Source organism: Mastomys coucha, unplaced genomic scaffold (genome assembly GCF_008632895.1).
Source record: "Mastomys coucha isolate ucsf_1 unplaced genomic scaffold, UCSF_Mcou_1 pScaffold21, whole genome shotgun sequence".
NCBI lineage: Eukaryota > Metazoa > Chordata > Mammalia > Rodentia > Muridae > Mastomys > Mastomys coucha.
The window spans coordinates 141,319,097-141,336,416 of record NW_022196904.1 but is presented as its reverse complement, the minus strand read 5'-3'; the positions used below and the strand labels follow the sequence as shown (position 1 = coordinate 141,336,416).

The following is a 17,320-nucleotide window of genomic DNA, read 5'->3' as shown; positions in this document are numbered from 1 at the left end:
CCCCCCCCCCCGCACACACAGCCGGTCCCCTGCTGCCATACTGTGATGGATAGCCTTAAAGACCTGAGTTTGAACCCAGCTCTGCCACATATGCATTTTGAAGGAGGCACGCGACTGCAGATGGTAGCAGCACCTCTGCTTGCATTGCACTGTGGTCGTGGGCACAGTTAAGGAGACACTCGCACAGCCTAGAGCAAAAGGAGCTACAAGACGAGAGGCCTCAGCTAGGGAAGGCAGTCTCAGAGGGTGGCTACCCTTGCTCTCAAAGTGCAGTGTGTTCACCCCTGGGCTGCGACGGCCATGCTGGGAGGAATGCAGTTTAGGACAAGGCTGCCGCAAGCCTCTCTTCTTTCTCTCTCTAGGGCACCTCTCATCAGTGGCCAGTAACCATCTTGTCCTTCCGTGAATTCACATACCACTTCCGGGTGACTTTGCTGGTGAGCACGCAGGCCCACAGAGGCTGAGGGCATTTCTATGCAGTGTGGGGCTTGGGAGAGGAATAAAGGCTTTGCAAAACATGGTAGGGCTAGCAACCACCTTACCCATCTCCATTTCCCTTTCATAAAGGGTCAAGCCAACTGCAGCTCAGAGGCCGTCGTTCAGCCAGCCACAGACTACTACTTCCACTTCTACCGCCTGTGTGACTGAACTGCCCCTGGAGGCAGTGTCACTGGGGTCCCTGGGCCCTCAACACTGGATGCAAATGTGTTACACTGGAGCCTGCTGCAGGCCAGTTCTCTGCTCTTCACTGCCTCCCGTAATTGGAGAGATTGGAAGTCCTTACACTGGAGTTGCTGGGCCAACTGGTCACCCTCACACAGCACAGAGGGGGCTAGAGGGAGCAGCCTCCTGGGTCTTCCTTCTGGCCATCTCCTTGGGGCAGCATAGGACCAATTCATGGCTGTCTAGTTATGGTTCCTGGAGGGCTAGCTTGCCCACCCCACTCTCCCTGTCTTCCCTTCTGAGCTGTGGTAGAGTGAAGACCCATGGGGGTTGGACTCAGACTTCAAACACCTGGCTGGACCCCATGAGTCCATGCAGAGTCAATAACTCTCACCCTTTATGCTGTTCCCAGGAGGGACAGTTTGATAGTAACTTTCTGGGGTTTGACTGTTACACTAGACCTGGATTTCTAAGCTTTAAGTGTGGTTGGTTGGGATAGCTTAGGTCCTAAGAATTCCTGTGGTAGTCAGGGCTAGCCCTGGATGGCTGGAGAAGCTGACCTTGTGCCTTAAGTCTACTAGTGCCTGATGGAGCCATCCTCTTAGGGCTGAACCAGTGGGGCTGATAGGCCAGGTCAGCCTTGGACCCTTGAGCCTGGAGGACCCTGGAAGGGGTGGTTCCCTGTGAGCTCCCAAGATCTGTGTTCCTGGGAGGTTCTCAAACTCATGATGGAGTTGGTGACAGGAGCAGAGCAGCAGGAATCTCTGCAAGCAGGAGACTCATTTCCACTGGAGGGTGAATGCAGATAACTTTTATTAATGATATAATTACTAAATGCACTTAAACCAGGCACCAAGGAGTAGGACAGAACTGGAAAGCCAAGTGGGCCTCAGCATGGAGGGACACTAGTAGACAGGACTCCACGTTCCTTTATTGTAGCTTGGGTCCATGCTCAGTGGGTGTCATCTCTGCCTCTTCTACCCCCAAGGGGAATGGTGGGTTTGAGTAAAGAGGTTTTACTCAAATGACGGCTTCAGCATTTCTTGGCAGCACCTACAGCATTCTGATCACAGGCAGGCTCCTGGAAGGAGTGTGTCAATCATTTAGCCGCACGTTCAGCAGTGGGAAAGGGAACAACTGCTCTTACCTTGTGGAATTCTGACCCCTTGGAAACTAGGCCCTGCTTTTTCCAACCTTCCATTCTGAGCTCTAAATAGGAGGCCTTTCTGTAGGGGAGCTGAGTTTGGGAAGGTTAGGAACTGTGGGTCCTGCCAAGGATCTCAAAGCACTTATCCTCAGGATAGGGAAATAGCAGGGATGCCTTGTCCCCAGGCTTTCTCCCCGACTTGGCTCCATTCCTCCATTCTGCCATAGGAATCACAACTCCCCACATCAGGCCATGCTTGCCTCAAGACCTTGTTCTGTTCTCCCACAAGGTCGTCCTTCCCACAGTACCTTAAGGTTGCCCAGCCTCACTGCTTTAGTGGCATGCTGGGGCTTCCTTACTAGAGGGGCAAGTGTTCTTGGACTGTGGCCCCTTAGCCCTTAACTGGAAAGTGACCCTCTTCTACCCCCTGGAGACCGTCTGGACACAGCCAGCCCAAGGCCCACTGGCAACTGCCTGTTTGCATGCCTGGGAAGAGGTCCTCAGTGTAAGTTGGGGCCAAACTTGGGCTCCAAGCTGCTTGAGGGGGTCAACCTTGGACCAAAGTTGCCTTAAGCCCCAAGTATAAAAGGGCTTAGGGGAAGGTGTAAGGGCCACGGCTGGACAGCCTAGCTGGCACTCCCTTCCTCTCTTCCTTCTGCTGTGTTACTATAGCCACTGGGCTAGTCTCCCCCTCGTTTTAGGCTGTATATAGCCCCCCCCAGCACAGATCCCTGACCATGCTGTATCCTTTAGCAGCCTGTGTGTTCATAGAGCGTCTCCTTTCTTGTTAACTGCGCATTTTCTCCGTGAGCTCTGACTCCTATTTATCTTGTACTCACTCTGACTCTGAGAAAGGCAGAGAGATGCCACTTGGCCTACTTGCTCCCTGTCCCCAAAATGGTCCTTTTTTTCTGAAGTAAATATACATATATAAATAAATGTATAAATACTGCTTTGTATCTGTACTTGCCTCTGGCATCTTCTTGAGATTGTTCTGGTGGGAATCAGCTCAGAACAAGCTGACTAGAATCTAGTTTCTGAGGGGCCTAGAATTCCTAGCCACCACACAAAAGAACTAGAAAGCTACTCTGTACCTTTATGCCCCGCATCCCTGGACTTGGCTTGACCACACACACACACATCCAAAAAACCTTCCCAGCCTGGCAGTGTGGCCACTTGGGAGTCAGAGGCAGGTGGATTTCTGAATTCGTGGCCAGCCTGGTTTACAGAGTGAGTTCCAGGACAGCTAGGGCTACACAGAGAAACCCTGTCTTGAAAAACCTTCCCCATGTACCTGCCACTGCCCACCTAGAAAGAATCCATCTAAGGGAACAGGCTGAGCCTAGGAGACCACAGCCCAAAGATGGGTGGCTGCATTCAGAGGAGACTGGTCCAGGGTAAACTGAAGTAGGCGTGGACCATCCCTATCCACAGGTAAGCCTTAAACTCATGACGTGATACCGCTACTAGCCCTTGCCCCCAAGGGGAAGACATGAATTTTTAGCATCAGGTACTGGTGGAAGGCAGCTAGGAGGTGGAAAAGGTGGGACTTCAACAGTCAAGGAAACCCCAGTTCCCTCCTCACAGAATGGACATGAGGCAGGCCTGTCACACATCTGCCTTTATTGTAAACAGCAGGTGGGACACGTAGCAATGGTAAAAAATTAATTTACAAAAGCATAGACTTGATGAGCTGCCTGGTGGGTACCTGGAAGAGGAGAGCAGAATTAAGAATGAGTCCAATGACCTTTCACATTCCCTTCCTGTAACCCTAGGCCCCTTGAGCAAGGGCTGTACAAGAACCAACAGGAATGATCACTGAGGACGGGTCACCAGAACTGACTTAAGTGACCTGTCGGTGTATTAATCTATCTTAATTCCCAGTTCCTTTTCAAGCCATCTGTGCATGACTTCAAAGAATGCAGATATAAAACCATAGGCTGCCTTCACCCACATCCCTACCAAGTACACCCCAAAGCTTAAGTGAGCCCTTGAGTATATGGAGAATTCAGAATGGACACACTTGGCAGGCCACACTTGGCTCAAATCCCCATGAACCACACGGTCTGTATGGAGAGAGGGGACCCATTGATATGGCTGTATGAGGCTTCTTTAGACATGTGCCACCTGTCACAGCTCTTACCCTTGATAAGAGACTCATACGTAGATGCCAACCCACAGCAGGAGGAAGAGGACTCCAAAGCCCATGAAGAGTGAGGCCACCAAGGAGATGAGGAGCTCTTTGTAAATGTCGCGTGTGTACTTGGTAGAGGTCACTTCGTAACTAGGTAGGACTGCTAAGGAGAAGCAAACATGGACAACGGTGCAGGAGCTGTCTCTCATTATCCCTCACGGGGAAGCATAGGCCAAGGGATTCCTGGGAGGTTTGTCTGGGTTGACATAGCCAGGCAGAGGGGCCCAAGAGATGGCATGGACTCTGATGCCCCACACCATACAGCTAACATCCAGGAGGAAAAGAAGCCCGCAGTACCTAGGCCAATCGCCTCTAGTCATGTATCACTCGTGGTACAGTCAGGACTAGGTGCCAGACTCCTGACACTCAAGCACATCCCTGTTTAAATCACCTGTCTGCAGGGTGGAGTGGTATATTCCTGTGATCCCAGCACTCTGCAGAGGCAGATGGACCCCCAAGAGTTTCACATCAGCCATGTCTGCACAGTGAGACCCTGCCTTAAAACAAGACCAAACCAAATCCCCAAATACCAACAAACCACTGAGCTAACTTGAAGCTGGAAAAGAAGGCCATGGCTTGCCTTTGGGCAGCACAGGCCTCCTAACATACTTTGCCTCAATCCCACCTAAAAGGGAAAAAGTAGCAGTTATCCAGTGTGGTTTCTCTCTCAGTTCTACGGTCACTAATTCTGCTCCCCTACCCCCCCGGCTGCAAATAAAGGATACACGAAGAACCAGGCAGTGAAGAACATGCCGATGGCCAGAAGTACCACAGTCAGGTGAGGGAAGACAGCCGGGTTCACTGGGCTGGTATACCTACTCATGGCCTCGAGCTCCTGGGGAAGAAAGCAGAGTAATCTCAGTTTTGATAAGGGGAGACCTTGGGGCAGCTGTGTACTGCTGAGAACTCCTTCAAGTGATTCACTATGGAAATTACAATCATTTTGTGTGTGTGTGTGTGTGTGTGTGTGTGTGTGTTAAATTGTATTACCTTTATTTACTCTGTGTATATGTGTGGGTGAAGGTACCAATGAGTGCATGCAGAGGTCAGAGGACAAACTGCAAGAACTGGTTTTCTCCTTCCACCACGTGGGTCCTGGGGATTAACCTCAAGTCACCAGGCTTGAAAGGTGCATTTACCTGCTGAGCCATTTTGCAGATTATCCCCCATCCCCTTTCTTTTTCAATTTGGGTGGAAGTTAGAGGACAACTTTCTGAGAGTTGCCTTCTACAGTGCTTGAGGCAAGGCCTCTCTTGGTTTTTGGTCACTTTCACACCCATCCCAGGTTAGCTTGACTTTGGGGAGTTTCTCTTGCATCTATTTTCCATCTTGCTGTGGGTGAGATGTGGGATTACCACATCTGGCTTTTTTGTTTTGTTTCTTTTGAGACAAGGTTTCTCTGGATAGCCTTGGCTGTCCTGGATCTCACTCTGTAGGCCAGGCTGGCCTCAAACTCACAGAGATCTGTCTGCCTTCTGAGTGCTGGGATTAAAGGCATGCACTAACTTCACCTGGCCACATCTGGATTTTAAAAAGTAATGTGGGTTCTAGGATCCAACTCAGGCTATCAGGCTTGCACACCAAACCCTTTGCCTATGAGCCATCTCCCAGCCTCACATCACATCTTAAAAGTAGGGGCATGGCAGGCTCTGTGGTAGAGCATTTGCCTAGCATGCATGAAGTCTTAAGTGTGATCCCCAGCACTGGGAAACAAAACAAAACAACCATAACAACAAAGAAAGAATGGCGACAGCAGTTTCGGTGAGATAAGAGCAGCTAAGAGTTAGAGGCTTCGCAGACAAGGTGATAGAGGATAAGGGCTCTTAGGGGTTTTTAGCTAATGATCACTATGTAAGTCATGGATCTGCCTCGGGGAAGACACAGAAAAGAAAATGCTTGCCCACAATTCCCACTGCTTTTGGATCTCTGTCCAGACTCTAAGCTGTTAATTTGTGCAGGAAGCCAGAGCCTAGATTAGTACAGACAGCTCAAATTCTAATTCAGGAGTATTGTTTTTCATTGCCTTAGGAGGGAGCCATAGGGATCTCCTGGCAGAAGACAGCTGGGATAATTCTGGCCCTTGTGAATCATCAGAGTCTGAGTTAAGTAGTTATAACACTCTTTGTGTCACAGGGCTGATGCATGATTGGAGAAAGATGAATGTTGATGATACATCTAGTTTACTGCCCGGCATAGAGAAACTGCTCAATAGGTATTTGTTTCCTTCCTAAAGTTGCAGAGAAGACGATGAGATAATCCTTGTGAAAGGGCTATAAACGTAAAGTTCTGTACAAATGTTAACTTCCATTGTCACTCCCTAGCCAATGTTTCTAAAGTCCAGAACATAACAACTCCAGAGAAGTAAACTGAGCCCATTGTTCTAAGAGACACAGGAATTCAATTCAGTAAACAATTATGTCCCCCTTCCCCCCCTAAAAGAGCCAAGGACAATTGCTGCCATTTATGGAACCTCCAAATGCAGGCCCAGTGTTTGGCAACAGTAATACAAAGACGAATAGACATCATCCTAGACCTAGATGCACGTCAGATGGTGGTCACTAGGAGGCGTGGCAGATAAAAAAAGAAGTTCAGGAAACGTGGCAAGAGGTGTGTACAGACTGAGAGCTTCCAGAAGACAGACAAGTACCTATGAGAGTTATAAGTGTTTTACCAGGAAATGACATTTATACAAGGGTCTTGAGAGATAAGTTAAGATTTCAGCAAGGGAATCCTTCCAGATAGAGAGATAATTGATCATAAGAAAGAGAAATAAAAGCGCGAAGGTTTTCAAAGTGCACCCTGTGACCTTCAGGTTTATAATCAACATCATAAGCACATTATGATGGAAACCTCTGCCTGAGGAATACATAGTAACAGGCTTGCTTTCCCGTCCCTAGCTCAAACTGGAGTTCAGCGGCGTCCCACCCACCGGGCACTGCATACTGAGGCCTCCGCGGAAGAACGCGGTGAGGACCGGGCAAACAAGAGCCCTAGGTCCTGGCCCACAGCGATGTCCATAACTCCCATCATCTCACCATTTTGCCCCGCTCAGGATAAACCACCGATCCGCCACCGGAAGAACACGTCGGCAGGAGCAAGCGCGTTGAGCAACAGGAAATGGATGTGGTCCCTTGCGCGTGGCATTGTGGGACGTGTAGTCCCATGTTTTCAGGAGTGAAGGGAACTAGGACTATGGGGACCTGCTGTGAGTAGCATGGGGTCGGATTGTGGGAAAGGGTTGTATGAAGTTTAGGTTTTAATGCATTTTTTTCCCGGAAAGAATGCCCACTATGAAAGCTGCTATCGGACGTGGCGGGACCTACACTACACTTCCCAGGAGGCAGTTCGCGCCGGGCAGGTCACGTGACGGGAGCGCGGGCTTTGGAAGGCGGCGAAGCTGGAAACGACTTCTACTCGACATAGAAAGAACGGGCTCGGGACTGTCCAGAGGACGCTGTGGACTCCAAACCACTGCTAGCTGCTTAAGCCTCGTGCACTCGAGACGGGGTGAGGTCTCGCGGAAGCGTCTCAGAGAGCGGCGAGAGCCGCGGGAGCAGCACCAGGCAGCCCGGGGCTTGGGCCATTCGCTCTGCTCCGAGCATCTCTCTCTTCGCCGGTAGGAAGAAGGTAATACCCGCCTTCCCGTAAGAACTAAGAGACCAGAGCGTGTTCATCCTAGGGCCCATGTGGTGGGTATGGAGCAGGGAAGTTTTGTTCCTTTAAGGAAATGGGTTCATGATCTGCTGACATCAAGAGACAATGTGCTTTCTTGTATGGCTGAGGCAGGTGTTGGAAAGTTCCCAAGAACATTTCTGGGTAAGGGAAGTCTGGAAGATTCCGCAGAGCAGTGGGGCTCAGTTAATAATTCCGGGGAGTGGGGCTCGGGAACTAGGTGTGCTTTTATCCTGCCTGCATCCGTTTCATTTAAGGGTTTGCTATCTGGAAGGCCCTGTGGAGGCGGGATTGAGACTATCAGGACAGAACAGGTTTCCCTCTTTGTGACATGATGGGCAGTAATATCCTGTATTCATTCTAACAACGTAGTGAAGTGTGAGCCATAGGGCTGACTAGGGAACAAGGCACAGCATCTGGTAATTGTGTATTCCAGCTGGTGTTTTGGTTGACCAGTCCTGCGAGGCAGAAATGGTTATCATTCTTATTTTACAACTCAGAAATGACTTGTGTTTCACAACCCTGAAGATGTAGAGCACTTGCTAGCATGTGAGGGCCCTAGGTCTGTCCCCATTGTCATACACACATAGAGAACACCAGATTCAATACTGAGTTTTTTATTTGATTTCTGGCCTGGGGATTCAACATGGGACTTCACACATGTTAGGCAAGCCACTTTGCCAGTGAAAGCTACAATCTTCAGCCCTAAGGCTGAGAGCTTTTGCTGCTTGTATTCGTAGAGGGACCACAGCAATATGAACCAGGAAGAAGTAAGAAAGGAGGGCAGGAAGAAGACCCAGCTGAGCAAGAGGGGAAGGCCTTTTCACTAGGCTGCCATACTATACAAGTAATGTGTGCAGAGGTGTTTATAGTCAGGAAGGGGACTATACAGGGTCACTTGGGCTTCAGAAAAGACACAGTGAAGCAAATTAGAATTGACAGGACTTTCTTATGGTGTGAACACTAACATTGGGTGAGCAAGATGACCTTAATAAATTGCATATTAGAAAATCCTTTTGTTATACATTTAACATACTAACATAACTGGTACAATGCAGATATTTTTGTTTAAAATTGATTCTCTTTGCCAACTTAATTTTTTGTTTGTTTTTGAGACAGGGTCTCACTGTGTAACCTTGGCTAGCCTGGGACTTGCTCTGTAGACTAGGCTGGCCTTGAACTCAGAGATCCACTTGCCTCTGCCTTCCAAGTGCTAGGATTAAAGTCATGTGCTATCACTCACAACTAGTTTTTTTGTTGTTGTTTTTGTTTTGTTTTGTTCTTGTTTTCCTCTTTTTTTAAATTTTCTTGAAAATCCACTTAAAGAAAAATAATTAGATAAAAGGAAAATTAATGTTTCATTTGGAAGAGCCAAAAATTATGAGGGTAGTTTTGGAAATGCTTCCCTAGGAATAATTTGATGGAAGTCTTGAACCCCAAAAGTGCAGTATTGGGCTGTGTGAATCCAGCATGCCAGCCCTCAATTCAGGATCTGTGGGGAAGTCATGGGGTTCACGTTTCAGACTTAGAAGGGAAGAGAGTACAAAGAGGAGGACTTAAAACTCCTCTGGCATCCAGATAAAAAGAGACCTTGAGGTGCTAAGGGAGATGGGGGACGGATAGCAGCATGTGAGGTGGCCCCCTGGTCCTCAGGAAGAGGTGTATCCCTCAGATCTGCCGCATCAGTTAGACATCTGTGGAGAAACAATAAGTCAGACATAGTCATACTTGCATAGCCGGTACCTACCTGCTCCTAAGGGCTCACGTCTGCCTTTATGATCTCAGGACCCTTCAAGCTGAGCCAAGCACTCTTGCCTTCTGTGATCCTTGATGCAGATTAAAGTTGAAGTCACTCTGTGACAGATTGTGCCAATGTTATTCAGAGCCCTTAAGTTATTCAAGAACATCCAGGGTCTCATTCCTCAAAGCACCCAGACCAGCTTCTGATTCTTAGGAGGCTTGCTTGAGAATGATGCCTTTTGTTCACCTTGTATCTTCTGCTCTGTTGACTTGGAGTCCTGTTGTGTTTCATGTTAAATTTGATTAAGCATGAGATTGGTGAATGTTGCAACTTAAAACTTTTTATTCCTTTTGTATATTCCAAGTTCCTCCTCTTACTTGTGTTTCTTTGTTTTAGCCATTGCTCCTGTGTTATCATGGGAATTCAAGGCCTTGCCAAACTAATTGCTGATGTGGCCCCCGGTGCCATCCGTGAGAATGACATCAAGAGCTACTTTGGTCGAAAAGTGGCCATTGATGCCTCCATGAGCATCTACCAGTTCCTGATTGCTGTTCGTCAGGGTGGGGATGTGCTGCAGAACGAGGAGGGGGAGACCACCAGCCACCTGATGGGCATGTTCTACCGTACCATCCGCATGATGGAAAATGGCATCAAGCCTGTGTATGTCTTTGATGGCAAACCACCACAGCTGAAGTCAGGCGAGCTGGCCAAACGCAGTGAGAGGCGGGCTGAGGCTGAGAAGCAGCTGCAGCAGGCTCAGGAGGCTGGGATGGAGGAGGAGGTGGAAAAGTTCACAAAGCGGCTCGTGAAGGTCACCAAGCAACACAATGACGAGTGCAAACACCTACTGAGCCTCATGGGCATCCCATACCTTGATGCGCCCAGCGAGGCAGAGGCCAGCTGTGCTGCCCTGGCGAAGGCTGGCAAAGTCTATGCTGCGGCTACAGAGGACATGGACTGCCTCACTTTTGGCAGTCCCGTGCTGATGCGACACCTGACTGCCAGTGAGGCCAAGAAGTTGCCCATCCAAGAGTTCCACCTGAGCCGCGTGCTGCAGGAGCTGGCCCTGACCCAGGAGCAGTTCGTGGATCTGTGCATCCTGCTGGGTAGCGACTACTGCGAGAGTATCCGTGGCATAGGGCCCAAGCGGGCTGTGGACCTCATCCAGAAGCATAAGAGCATCGAGGAGATCGTGAGGCGGCTGGATCCCAGCAAGTACCCTGTTCCAGAAAACTGGCTCCACAAGGAGGCCCAGCAGCTCTTCTTGGAGCCTGAAGTACTGGACCCAGAGTCTGTGGAGCTGAAGTGGAGCGAGCCAAATGAAGAAGAGCTGGTCAAATTTATGTGTGGTGAAAAGCAGTTTTCTGAGGAGCGGATTCGCAGTGGGGTCAAGCGGCTGAGTAAGAGCCGCCAGGGCAGCACTCAGGGACGCCTAGATGATTTCTTCAAGGTGACGGGCTCACTCTCCTCAGCTAAGCGCAAGGAGCCAGAACCCAAGGGGCCTGCTAAGAAGAAAGCAAAGGCTGGGGGAGCAGGGAAGTTCAGAAGGGGAAAATAAATATGTCCTTCCCCTCCACTGTCCCTTGACCCCACGATATTTGCTTTGTACCCTCAGCTAGAGCACATCCCTCTCATCCTTCGCCTTGAGGAGAGTTTATTGCTTCCGGGCGCTGCCCTTCAGAGCTTTCCCACTTGACCCCGTGGCAAGCCAGGTAAACTCAATTTTAGCTCAGGAAAGACATCAGGCTTAATCCTCTTCTCAGGTTAATGGACACTGTAGCCATTGTTCTGTACAACTGCTAGCAACGCTCTAAGGAAGAAGGTAAAGGGGGGTGGGGGATATGGAGATGATTTCCTGGCAGGCCAGCTGGGAGGAGAGGTGACGAACGTGACTGCCTACTGTCCTTTCCAGTTTCACTGTGCCCTGAAGACAGCCATCAGCCTGAGATCCGCTGGTGAAAGAACTGCCAAGAGAGACAAGCAGAGGAGTCTGGCTGACAACAGAGTTAACACTGACTGGCTGTGTTTGTGGGCAGAAATTTGAACTTGCTGTCTGCTGAGTCCAGTAGTTGTGCAGGGGAGTGAAACGGCAGTGTTTTAAGTTTTGGCTTGTAGTTTTTTTGTTTTTTGTCTCGCCTCTCCAGTGCTGGGAACTGAACCCAGGGCAAAGGCGTTAAAGTGTGCACTGACCTGTAGCTCCAGGTGATGCTCTGATGGCCTTTCTGAGGCAGGCAGTCGAATTGAGGTTTTGAGAGAAGAAACTTGTTCATGGGTTATTTCTATTTTAAAAGATGTGAAGAGGAAAAAAAAAATCAATAAAATTATTAAAGTGACCAAAATGTGGCCTTCTGAATGTTTGACAACACTCTGAGTGCTTTAGTTTCCTGGAGAATAAATATAATGGTCTCCTTTCCCCGCTAAAATCCCCAACAGCCTGGGATTGCCCTTGTAACAAGTGGTTTGTTTAGGGGTGACCACAAGGTGGCGCTGTGCCTATGTAATATGCCACTACAGCTGTGGTGGCACCAGCCTTTTGTACTTAGGAGTTTGAATAGCTTGATTGGATTTCACACATTCCACCCAGATAAAGGAGTCCTCTTGAACAGTCTTGTGATTTAGATAAACTATCTCATAACATCCAGGCATTTTGATAGGCCACTTGATATATACTTGCCATTCAGAAGCCTTGTTCCACCAGGTGGTGGCGGCATCTTAGTTGCTAAGGTGGCAGAAGCAGGAGAATCTCCAAGTTCAAGGTTACCCTGGTCTACAGAGCAAGTTCCAGGACAGCCAGGGCTACACAAATCCTGTAAACCTATAAAACCTTATTTTATAGGTCTCGACAAACCTATAAAACAAGTAGGTAAATAAAAGAAGCCTGTTTTTATTGAGATTTCAATAAGATTTCAGGTATTCAGGAAGAATGTTTGAAAGTTTTTGAGTACTAGTACATTAGGGTTTTCCAGAGGAACAGAACAGATAGAAAGAGCTATGTATATGTTCAAAGGAGATTCACTACAATGGTTTACAGGGTGTGGTCCAGCTAGTCTAACAATTGGTATCCAACAAAAAATCCAAAAATTCAGTAGTTTAGTCCACAAGGAATGTCTCAGCTGGTCTTCAGTCTACATGAAGAATCCCAGAGAAGTAAGTTCTAATACCAGAGAAGGGATGACTCAGCGAGAGGATGCGTGGACAAGAAGCAAAAGCCTCCGTGTGCTTTTGTATGGGCTGCCACTAGAAGGTGACCAGAGTTAGGGTGAGTTTTCTGCCTCTACACAGGTTGGCCCAGCTGATTGGGTTCTAGCTGTTTCCAGACATGGTCAAGTTGATACGCCATTATAACTAGTAAAGCTTAGTGGGGAGCTAGCCTGTTTGAGTTCTGCTCTCACAATTGTGCTATTAACAGCACATGACTAAGTTGAAAAGGCCTTGACAGATTGAGTAGGAGACTAATACTATGGGTTTTCAAGTCCTTTAAATACTATACAGTGGGGGCAGGTGAGCATGTGTGGAGGTCAAAGGGCAGCTTTCAGGGATCTTCCTCACTGCACGTTATGGAGGTCGAACTCAAGTTGTCAGGACTTTTACCTGCCATGTGTTTCTTCTTTGCATAATGGTTTTCAATTTCCTCCCCCATCACCACCCCGGATCTCACTACGTAGCCTGGGCTGGCCTGGAACTTAGTAGACCAGGAAGCCTTGAATTCATACTGTTTCCCAAATGAAGTCTTAGGTGAATGAATGTATACACTACATTTTATCCCGAGGGCAAAGCACTTAGTTTATTCTCTGTTCTCGCAGTTGATAAGTAGAACTGACTTTGCCAGATTAAATTTGAGTTCTTCCTCCACCCTCCCACTCCCCCCCCTCCCCCCGGCCCCATTCCACACCTGGCTTTTACATGGATCCTGGGGATCTGAACTTAGGTCCACATGCTGGGACAGGAATTTGATTCTAAATGTGCAGTGGCAATGAGCTAAGTGCCAAGGCTGCACTGCCTGAGTGCAGTGGCCTTTAGGGGTTTGTACCCTGTGGTCGGCAAGCATTTAGAGGTCTGGCTTGCTTTTAAATTTGAACTGCATAGCCTTTTCTAAGTGAGCCAAGTTGTGCTTGGCCCTGTGAACGTTCTGATGTTTCAGGCAGCTGAAGTACAGTAGTTAAGAGGCATTGGCTCTGCAGTCTGATTGAGGCAGTGTTGGCAAAGAGAAAGGCTATAACCATGCTGAAATTCAATATAGGTCCAAAGGGAGAAATGACTCAAAATGGAGAGGTGAAGACTGAACCGAGACATCCGTGAGATCCTGCAGGAGTACCACAGCAGTACAGTATCTCTACAGGTGGGTACCGGGAGGAACCTGGTCTCGTCAGACTACCCTTACATGGGGAGCCACAGTCCTGCCCAGGTTATACAAGGGAACTGGCAGTGATTCATGTTCCCAAGGGAGTTGAGCTCACATGTGGGAAGGGACTTAGCAGCAGCACCAAGGAATCTTGTGTATATTTATGTGTGTACATGTTCCTGCATGTTTGAATGTCAAAAAGGCCAGAGGGTCAGGAACTGTCTAAGTCATTCCACCTTATTTTTTACTGAATCTGAAACTTACCAATTTGCCTAAGGTGGTTGGCCAGCAAGTTCCAAGGATACACCTCTGCTTATGCTGGGTTATAGATCTCCACACCTGGCTTTTACATGGATCCTGGGGATCTGAACTTAGGTCCACATGCTCGGACAGGAAGTGCCTTACCAGCTGAGCCAGCTTCCCCTCTCTGCACCAGGGCATCTGGTAGACATGTGCAGACAAGCAGCTTGGATTTCAAATGAGTAACAACATTCTTTTGGTCCAAATTAAATTTTATTTTTTAGCTTCATCAGGATGTGGTAACAACATTGGCACACACAGATACTGACATTAGGCTCAGTTAAGTGAAATGCCTGTGGCCAGGAAGTATAAAGATGAAGGTAATAAAGACAGACATGGAAGCTAGAGTTAAGTTCAGATATTCTGCCACTATCTACATGAGCAGAGGTGACTTTCCCTCTAACCCTGTTTTCTTATCTGTTAGTGGATTTGAGATACCTCACTTTACCACTGTAACATTCTGAGTCTTGTCACTCGGTGTCCCCCGTGGCTATGCAAAAGCCACAGTGAAGGCTGAGGAGAGAAGGCCACAGTGGTTCAGATGCTCTGAAGACCTGGTCTTGGTACAACAGAGCTCACTGGTATTTGCTCAGACTGGCTGCTGAAGGCTCAAAGCCAGTGGGCTAGACAGACTGGTAGTGCCACATCCTTACCCCAGGTGGCAGAAAATGGGCACGGGGAGGGATGTGCACCTATTATGGAGGGAAGGAGCTCATTAAGAACTCTTTATGAGAAGAACTCTTTAATCCTGATTTTTCTGGTGCAGCCTGCTTCAAACAGGTTTTCAAGCAGGGCCAATCACTGGGAAAGATCTGTCTTTTTCTGCTACTTGCCTGTCTCTATACCATAGCCCAACATCCCCTAACACCCTCATCTTTTTTTTTTTTTTTTTCTAGACAGGGTTTCTCTGCATATCCTTGGCTGTCCTGGAACTCACTCTGTAGACCAGGCTGGCCTCAAACTCAGAGATCTGCCTGCCTCTGCCTCCCAAGTGCTGGGATTAAAGGCGTGCGCCACCACCACCCAGCAACACCCTCATCTTGACCACCTGCGATTTTGCCACAAACGTGCTGCGCTTTGCCTTCAGGCTTAAGGTTTTCTCTTTCCAGACATGGTCAGCATGCTTCCAGGATAATCTCTTGAGCAGACAACGAAATAATGCCCGTGGATTTGGGGAACAAGAGCAGGAAAGTGGACATGGAGGTTGGGTCTCTCCGGGCATGTTCCTATGTTCTCTGGAACATACCTTTTACCAACCAGGAGATTACAAAACCCTCTCTTATTGTTAGACCAACACGCTTTGTCAGAAGTTACCCTAGATTTCTATCTGGCATCCAGTAGAATAAGACACTTGAATGAGTAGACAGAGGAGCTGCCTCGCTGCAGCAGTGACATTCACAGACCTCAGTGTTTCTAACCTTTCTGTCTGTGACATGGAACGGTGCTATACAATGCTGGAACAGACAAAGGGAACAGGAATTTTGGGTCCTGACACTCTGATGGAAGCCCCAGTCACTTTTGTTAATGACTGTTTTGTTGAACTTAGAATTACAGGCTGGGGAGCAAAAGGAAGCTATGGGAGTCTTGTTCAGTAGGAGGAAAGGCCTCACTCTTTGTTTATGTATTCCTTGGGGACTGATTAGAAGAGATGAATCAACACAGTTTTAAAGGCCAGTATCTGTCATCCATTTTGTTAAGAGCTAAGATCTAATGTTCTCTCTGGAACCTGGATAGAATGAGACTCAAGAATCGTGTGTGCCAGGATCTTCCAGGGCCAAATGCTTCCCAAACCACAGTCCTGGCCTTTGTCCTGCCTGCTTCTGAAACTGAAAAACAGCTTCTCCCAGCAGCCGGAGGCAGACCTGGTCACACCCAGCGCTTAGCAGCAAGCCGAGCTCCTGGGCGGGGAGCTGTGCCAGGCCTCAGAATTCTATGCATGAATGCCCTCTTTCTAAATCTTGTTCAAAGGGGTCACACTGTTCCTCGGAGACTTAGCGTGGAGGGTGGAGAGTCAGATAGCCCAGGGAAATGGGCTCATAGTTTACAAGAGGGAATATCTAGTGTGGGGTCCGTACTTCATGCAGGGCTCTGTAGGTGCCATCATTTGCCCCCACCAAAGTAGAAGAAACAACCGTTTTGCATCCCTGCCCCAACAGTTCTCCCCTCCCTCAAGTTTGGTACCCAGAAGGCAAAGGGGGTGGGGGCAGATGTGAGTACAAGTATCTATGTTCCCTAACCTTTTAAACATTAGATTCGTAGTGGCATTGTCCCTCCAACTCCTGCTTTGGCTCCAGTTGTCCTCTTCCTCCTCCAAATGGAGGTCTGCTGCTGCTTATTGGTGAAGGTAAGCATCCAGCCAGAGCTGCCCTGACTCCTTCAGGGAGCTGTAGGGACAATAGGAGCAGAGAGTGAGGGAGGCTGAGCCGCTCACCTGCAGACGGGTCCTCTCACCATTGCTGATGACAAGGAACCCTTCCTGGGACTCCCCACCCCACTCTATGGTACATGCCGATCATCCTGCCTTTCTTCCCTGCTGCCAGCTTCCCAGGCTCATACTCACTAAACAATGTCCGCGAAGGCCGTGAGCAGGGGCTTGGACTCATACTTGATGCCGTACTTGGCGCACAGTGACTGTACTAGGGGTGCCACCTTGTGGTAGTTGTGTCGAGGCATGGTGGGGAAGAGGCTTTAGGGACAGGAGAGTGTGGTTAGTGGCTCCTGCTTCTGTACCCACTCCCCACCTCCCCCACCCCACTCCTGCTTCCTAGGCCTTGCTACTCACTGGTGTTCAATCTGGAAATTGAGGTGGCCACTGAACCAGTTGTTGAAGGCTGATTGGTGAACGTTGCAGGTGGCCTGCAGCTGAGGGAGAAAGTCGAGGGAGGGCAAGTTTCCATGTCAGAGAGCTCGGCCTTCCCTACCCCCCGGTTCTAGTCAACCCCCTCCAGTGGGAGAAGTTTCAAGCTAACAAGGTTTGTTTGAGGAAACAACTTTGGCTATTTCTGTCCAGCACCAACCCTTTTCAGTAGTTGGGGCATGTCCAGATCTTCCAAGTGACTGTCCCTTACCTGGGTGGAGACCCAGTCCACATTCCGGTCATGATCGATGTGCATGGGGATATGGTTCATCTGTGTCACCCACACAAACCAGTTGCTTTCCAGGAACCTGTTGAATATAGCATATGGCCATAAGCAGTACAAGCGGAGCATGGAGTTCTTATCCCCCAGTTGCAACACCACCCTGTGACTCTCCCAAGCCAAC

General features: G+C 48.8%; 4 protein-coding genes across 11 annotated transcripts in view; 2 read left to right on the top strand and 2 right to left on the bottom strand.

The window, feature by feature from the left end:
* The window catches only part of Myrf (myelin regulatory factor), a 32,843-nt gene extending 30,070 nt beyond the window's left edge, over positions 1–2,773 (top strand). For 3 of the 6 annotated variants that reach the window (XM_031389659.1, XM_031389656.1, XM_031389655.1), the window contains 2 exons: positions 363–437; positions 568–2,767. In XM_031389659.1, coding sequence (XP_031245519.1) covers positions 363–437; positions 568–648 — 156 coding nt within the window. In that variant the 3' untranslated portion in view covers positions 649–2,767. Of the gene's footprint in view, positions 1–362; positions 438–567 lie in introns of all 6 variants that reach the window. The other 3 variants (XM_031389660.1, XM_031389661.1, XM_031389657.1) reach the window with 2 other exon arrangements.
* Positions 1,460–7,172, bottom strand: Tmem258 (transmembrane protein 258). 2 transcript variants are annotated; one of them, XM_031389665.1, is made up of 4 exons: positions 7,040–7,172; positions 4,730–4,839; positions 3,954–4,094; positions 1,460–1,744 (listed from the first exon to the last, which is right to left on the bottom strand). In XM_031389665.1, the coding sequence occupies exons 1-3, from the start codon at positions 7,166–7,168 to the stop codon at positions 3,968–3,970; spliced, it is 366 nt and encodes a 121-aa protein (XP_031245525.1). In that variant the 5' UTR covers positions 7,169–7,172; the 3' UTR covers positions 1,460–1,744; positions 3,954–3,967. The 2 variants fall into 2 exon arrangements, with proteins under 2 accessions (XP_031245525.1, XP_031245524.1); XM_031389664.1 differs by lacking the exon at positions 1,460–1,744 and adding an exon at positions 3,413–3,518.
* On the top strand, positions 6,882–11,756 carry Fen1 (flap structure-specific endonuclease 1). 2 transcript variants are annotated; one of them, XM_031389662.1, is made up of 4 exons: positions 6,882–6,970; positions 7,057–7,209; positions 7,285–7,631; positions 9,814–11,756. In XM_031389662.1, the coding sequence occupies exon 4, from the start codon at positions 9,833–9,835 to the stop codon at positions 10,973–10,975; it is 1,143 nt and encodes a 380-aa protein (XP_031245522.1). In that variant the 5' UTR covers positions 6,882–6,970; positions 7,057–7,209; positions 7,285–7,631; positions 9,814–9,832; the 3' UTR covers positions 10,976–11,756. The 2 variants fall into 2 exon arrangements, with proteins under 2 accessions (XP_031245522.1, XP_031245523.1); XM_031389663.1 differs by having other exon boundaries at positions 6,914–7,209.
* A 2,497-nt stretch (positions 11,757–14,253) lies between these two features.
* Fads1 (fatty acid desaturase 1) overlaps positions 14,254–17,320 on the bottom strand; it is a 14,507-nt gene continuing 11,440 nt past the window's right edge. The window contains exons 9-12 of the mRNA XM_031389653.1: positions 17,128–17,224; positions 16,842–16,921; positions 16,620–16,745; positions 14,254–16,443 (exon numbers count right to left, since the gene is read on the bottom strand). Coding sequence (XP_031245513.1) covers positions 16,392–16,443; positions 16,620–16,745; positions 16,842–16,921; positions 17,128–17,224 — 355 coding nt within the window. The 3' untranslated portion in view covers positions 14,254–16,391. The remainder of the gene's footprint in view (positions 16,444–16,619; positions 16,746–16,841; positions 16,922–17,127; positions 17,225–17,320) is intronic.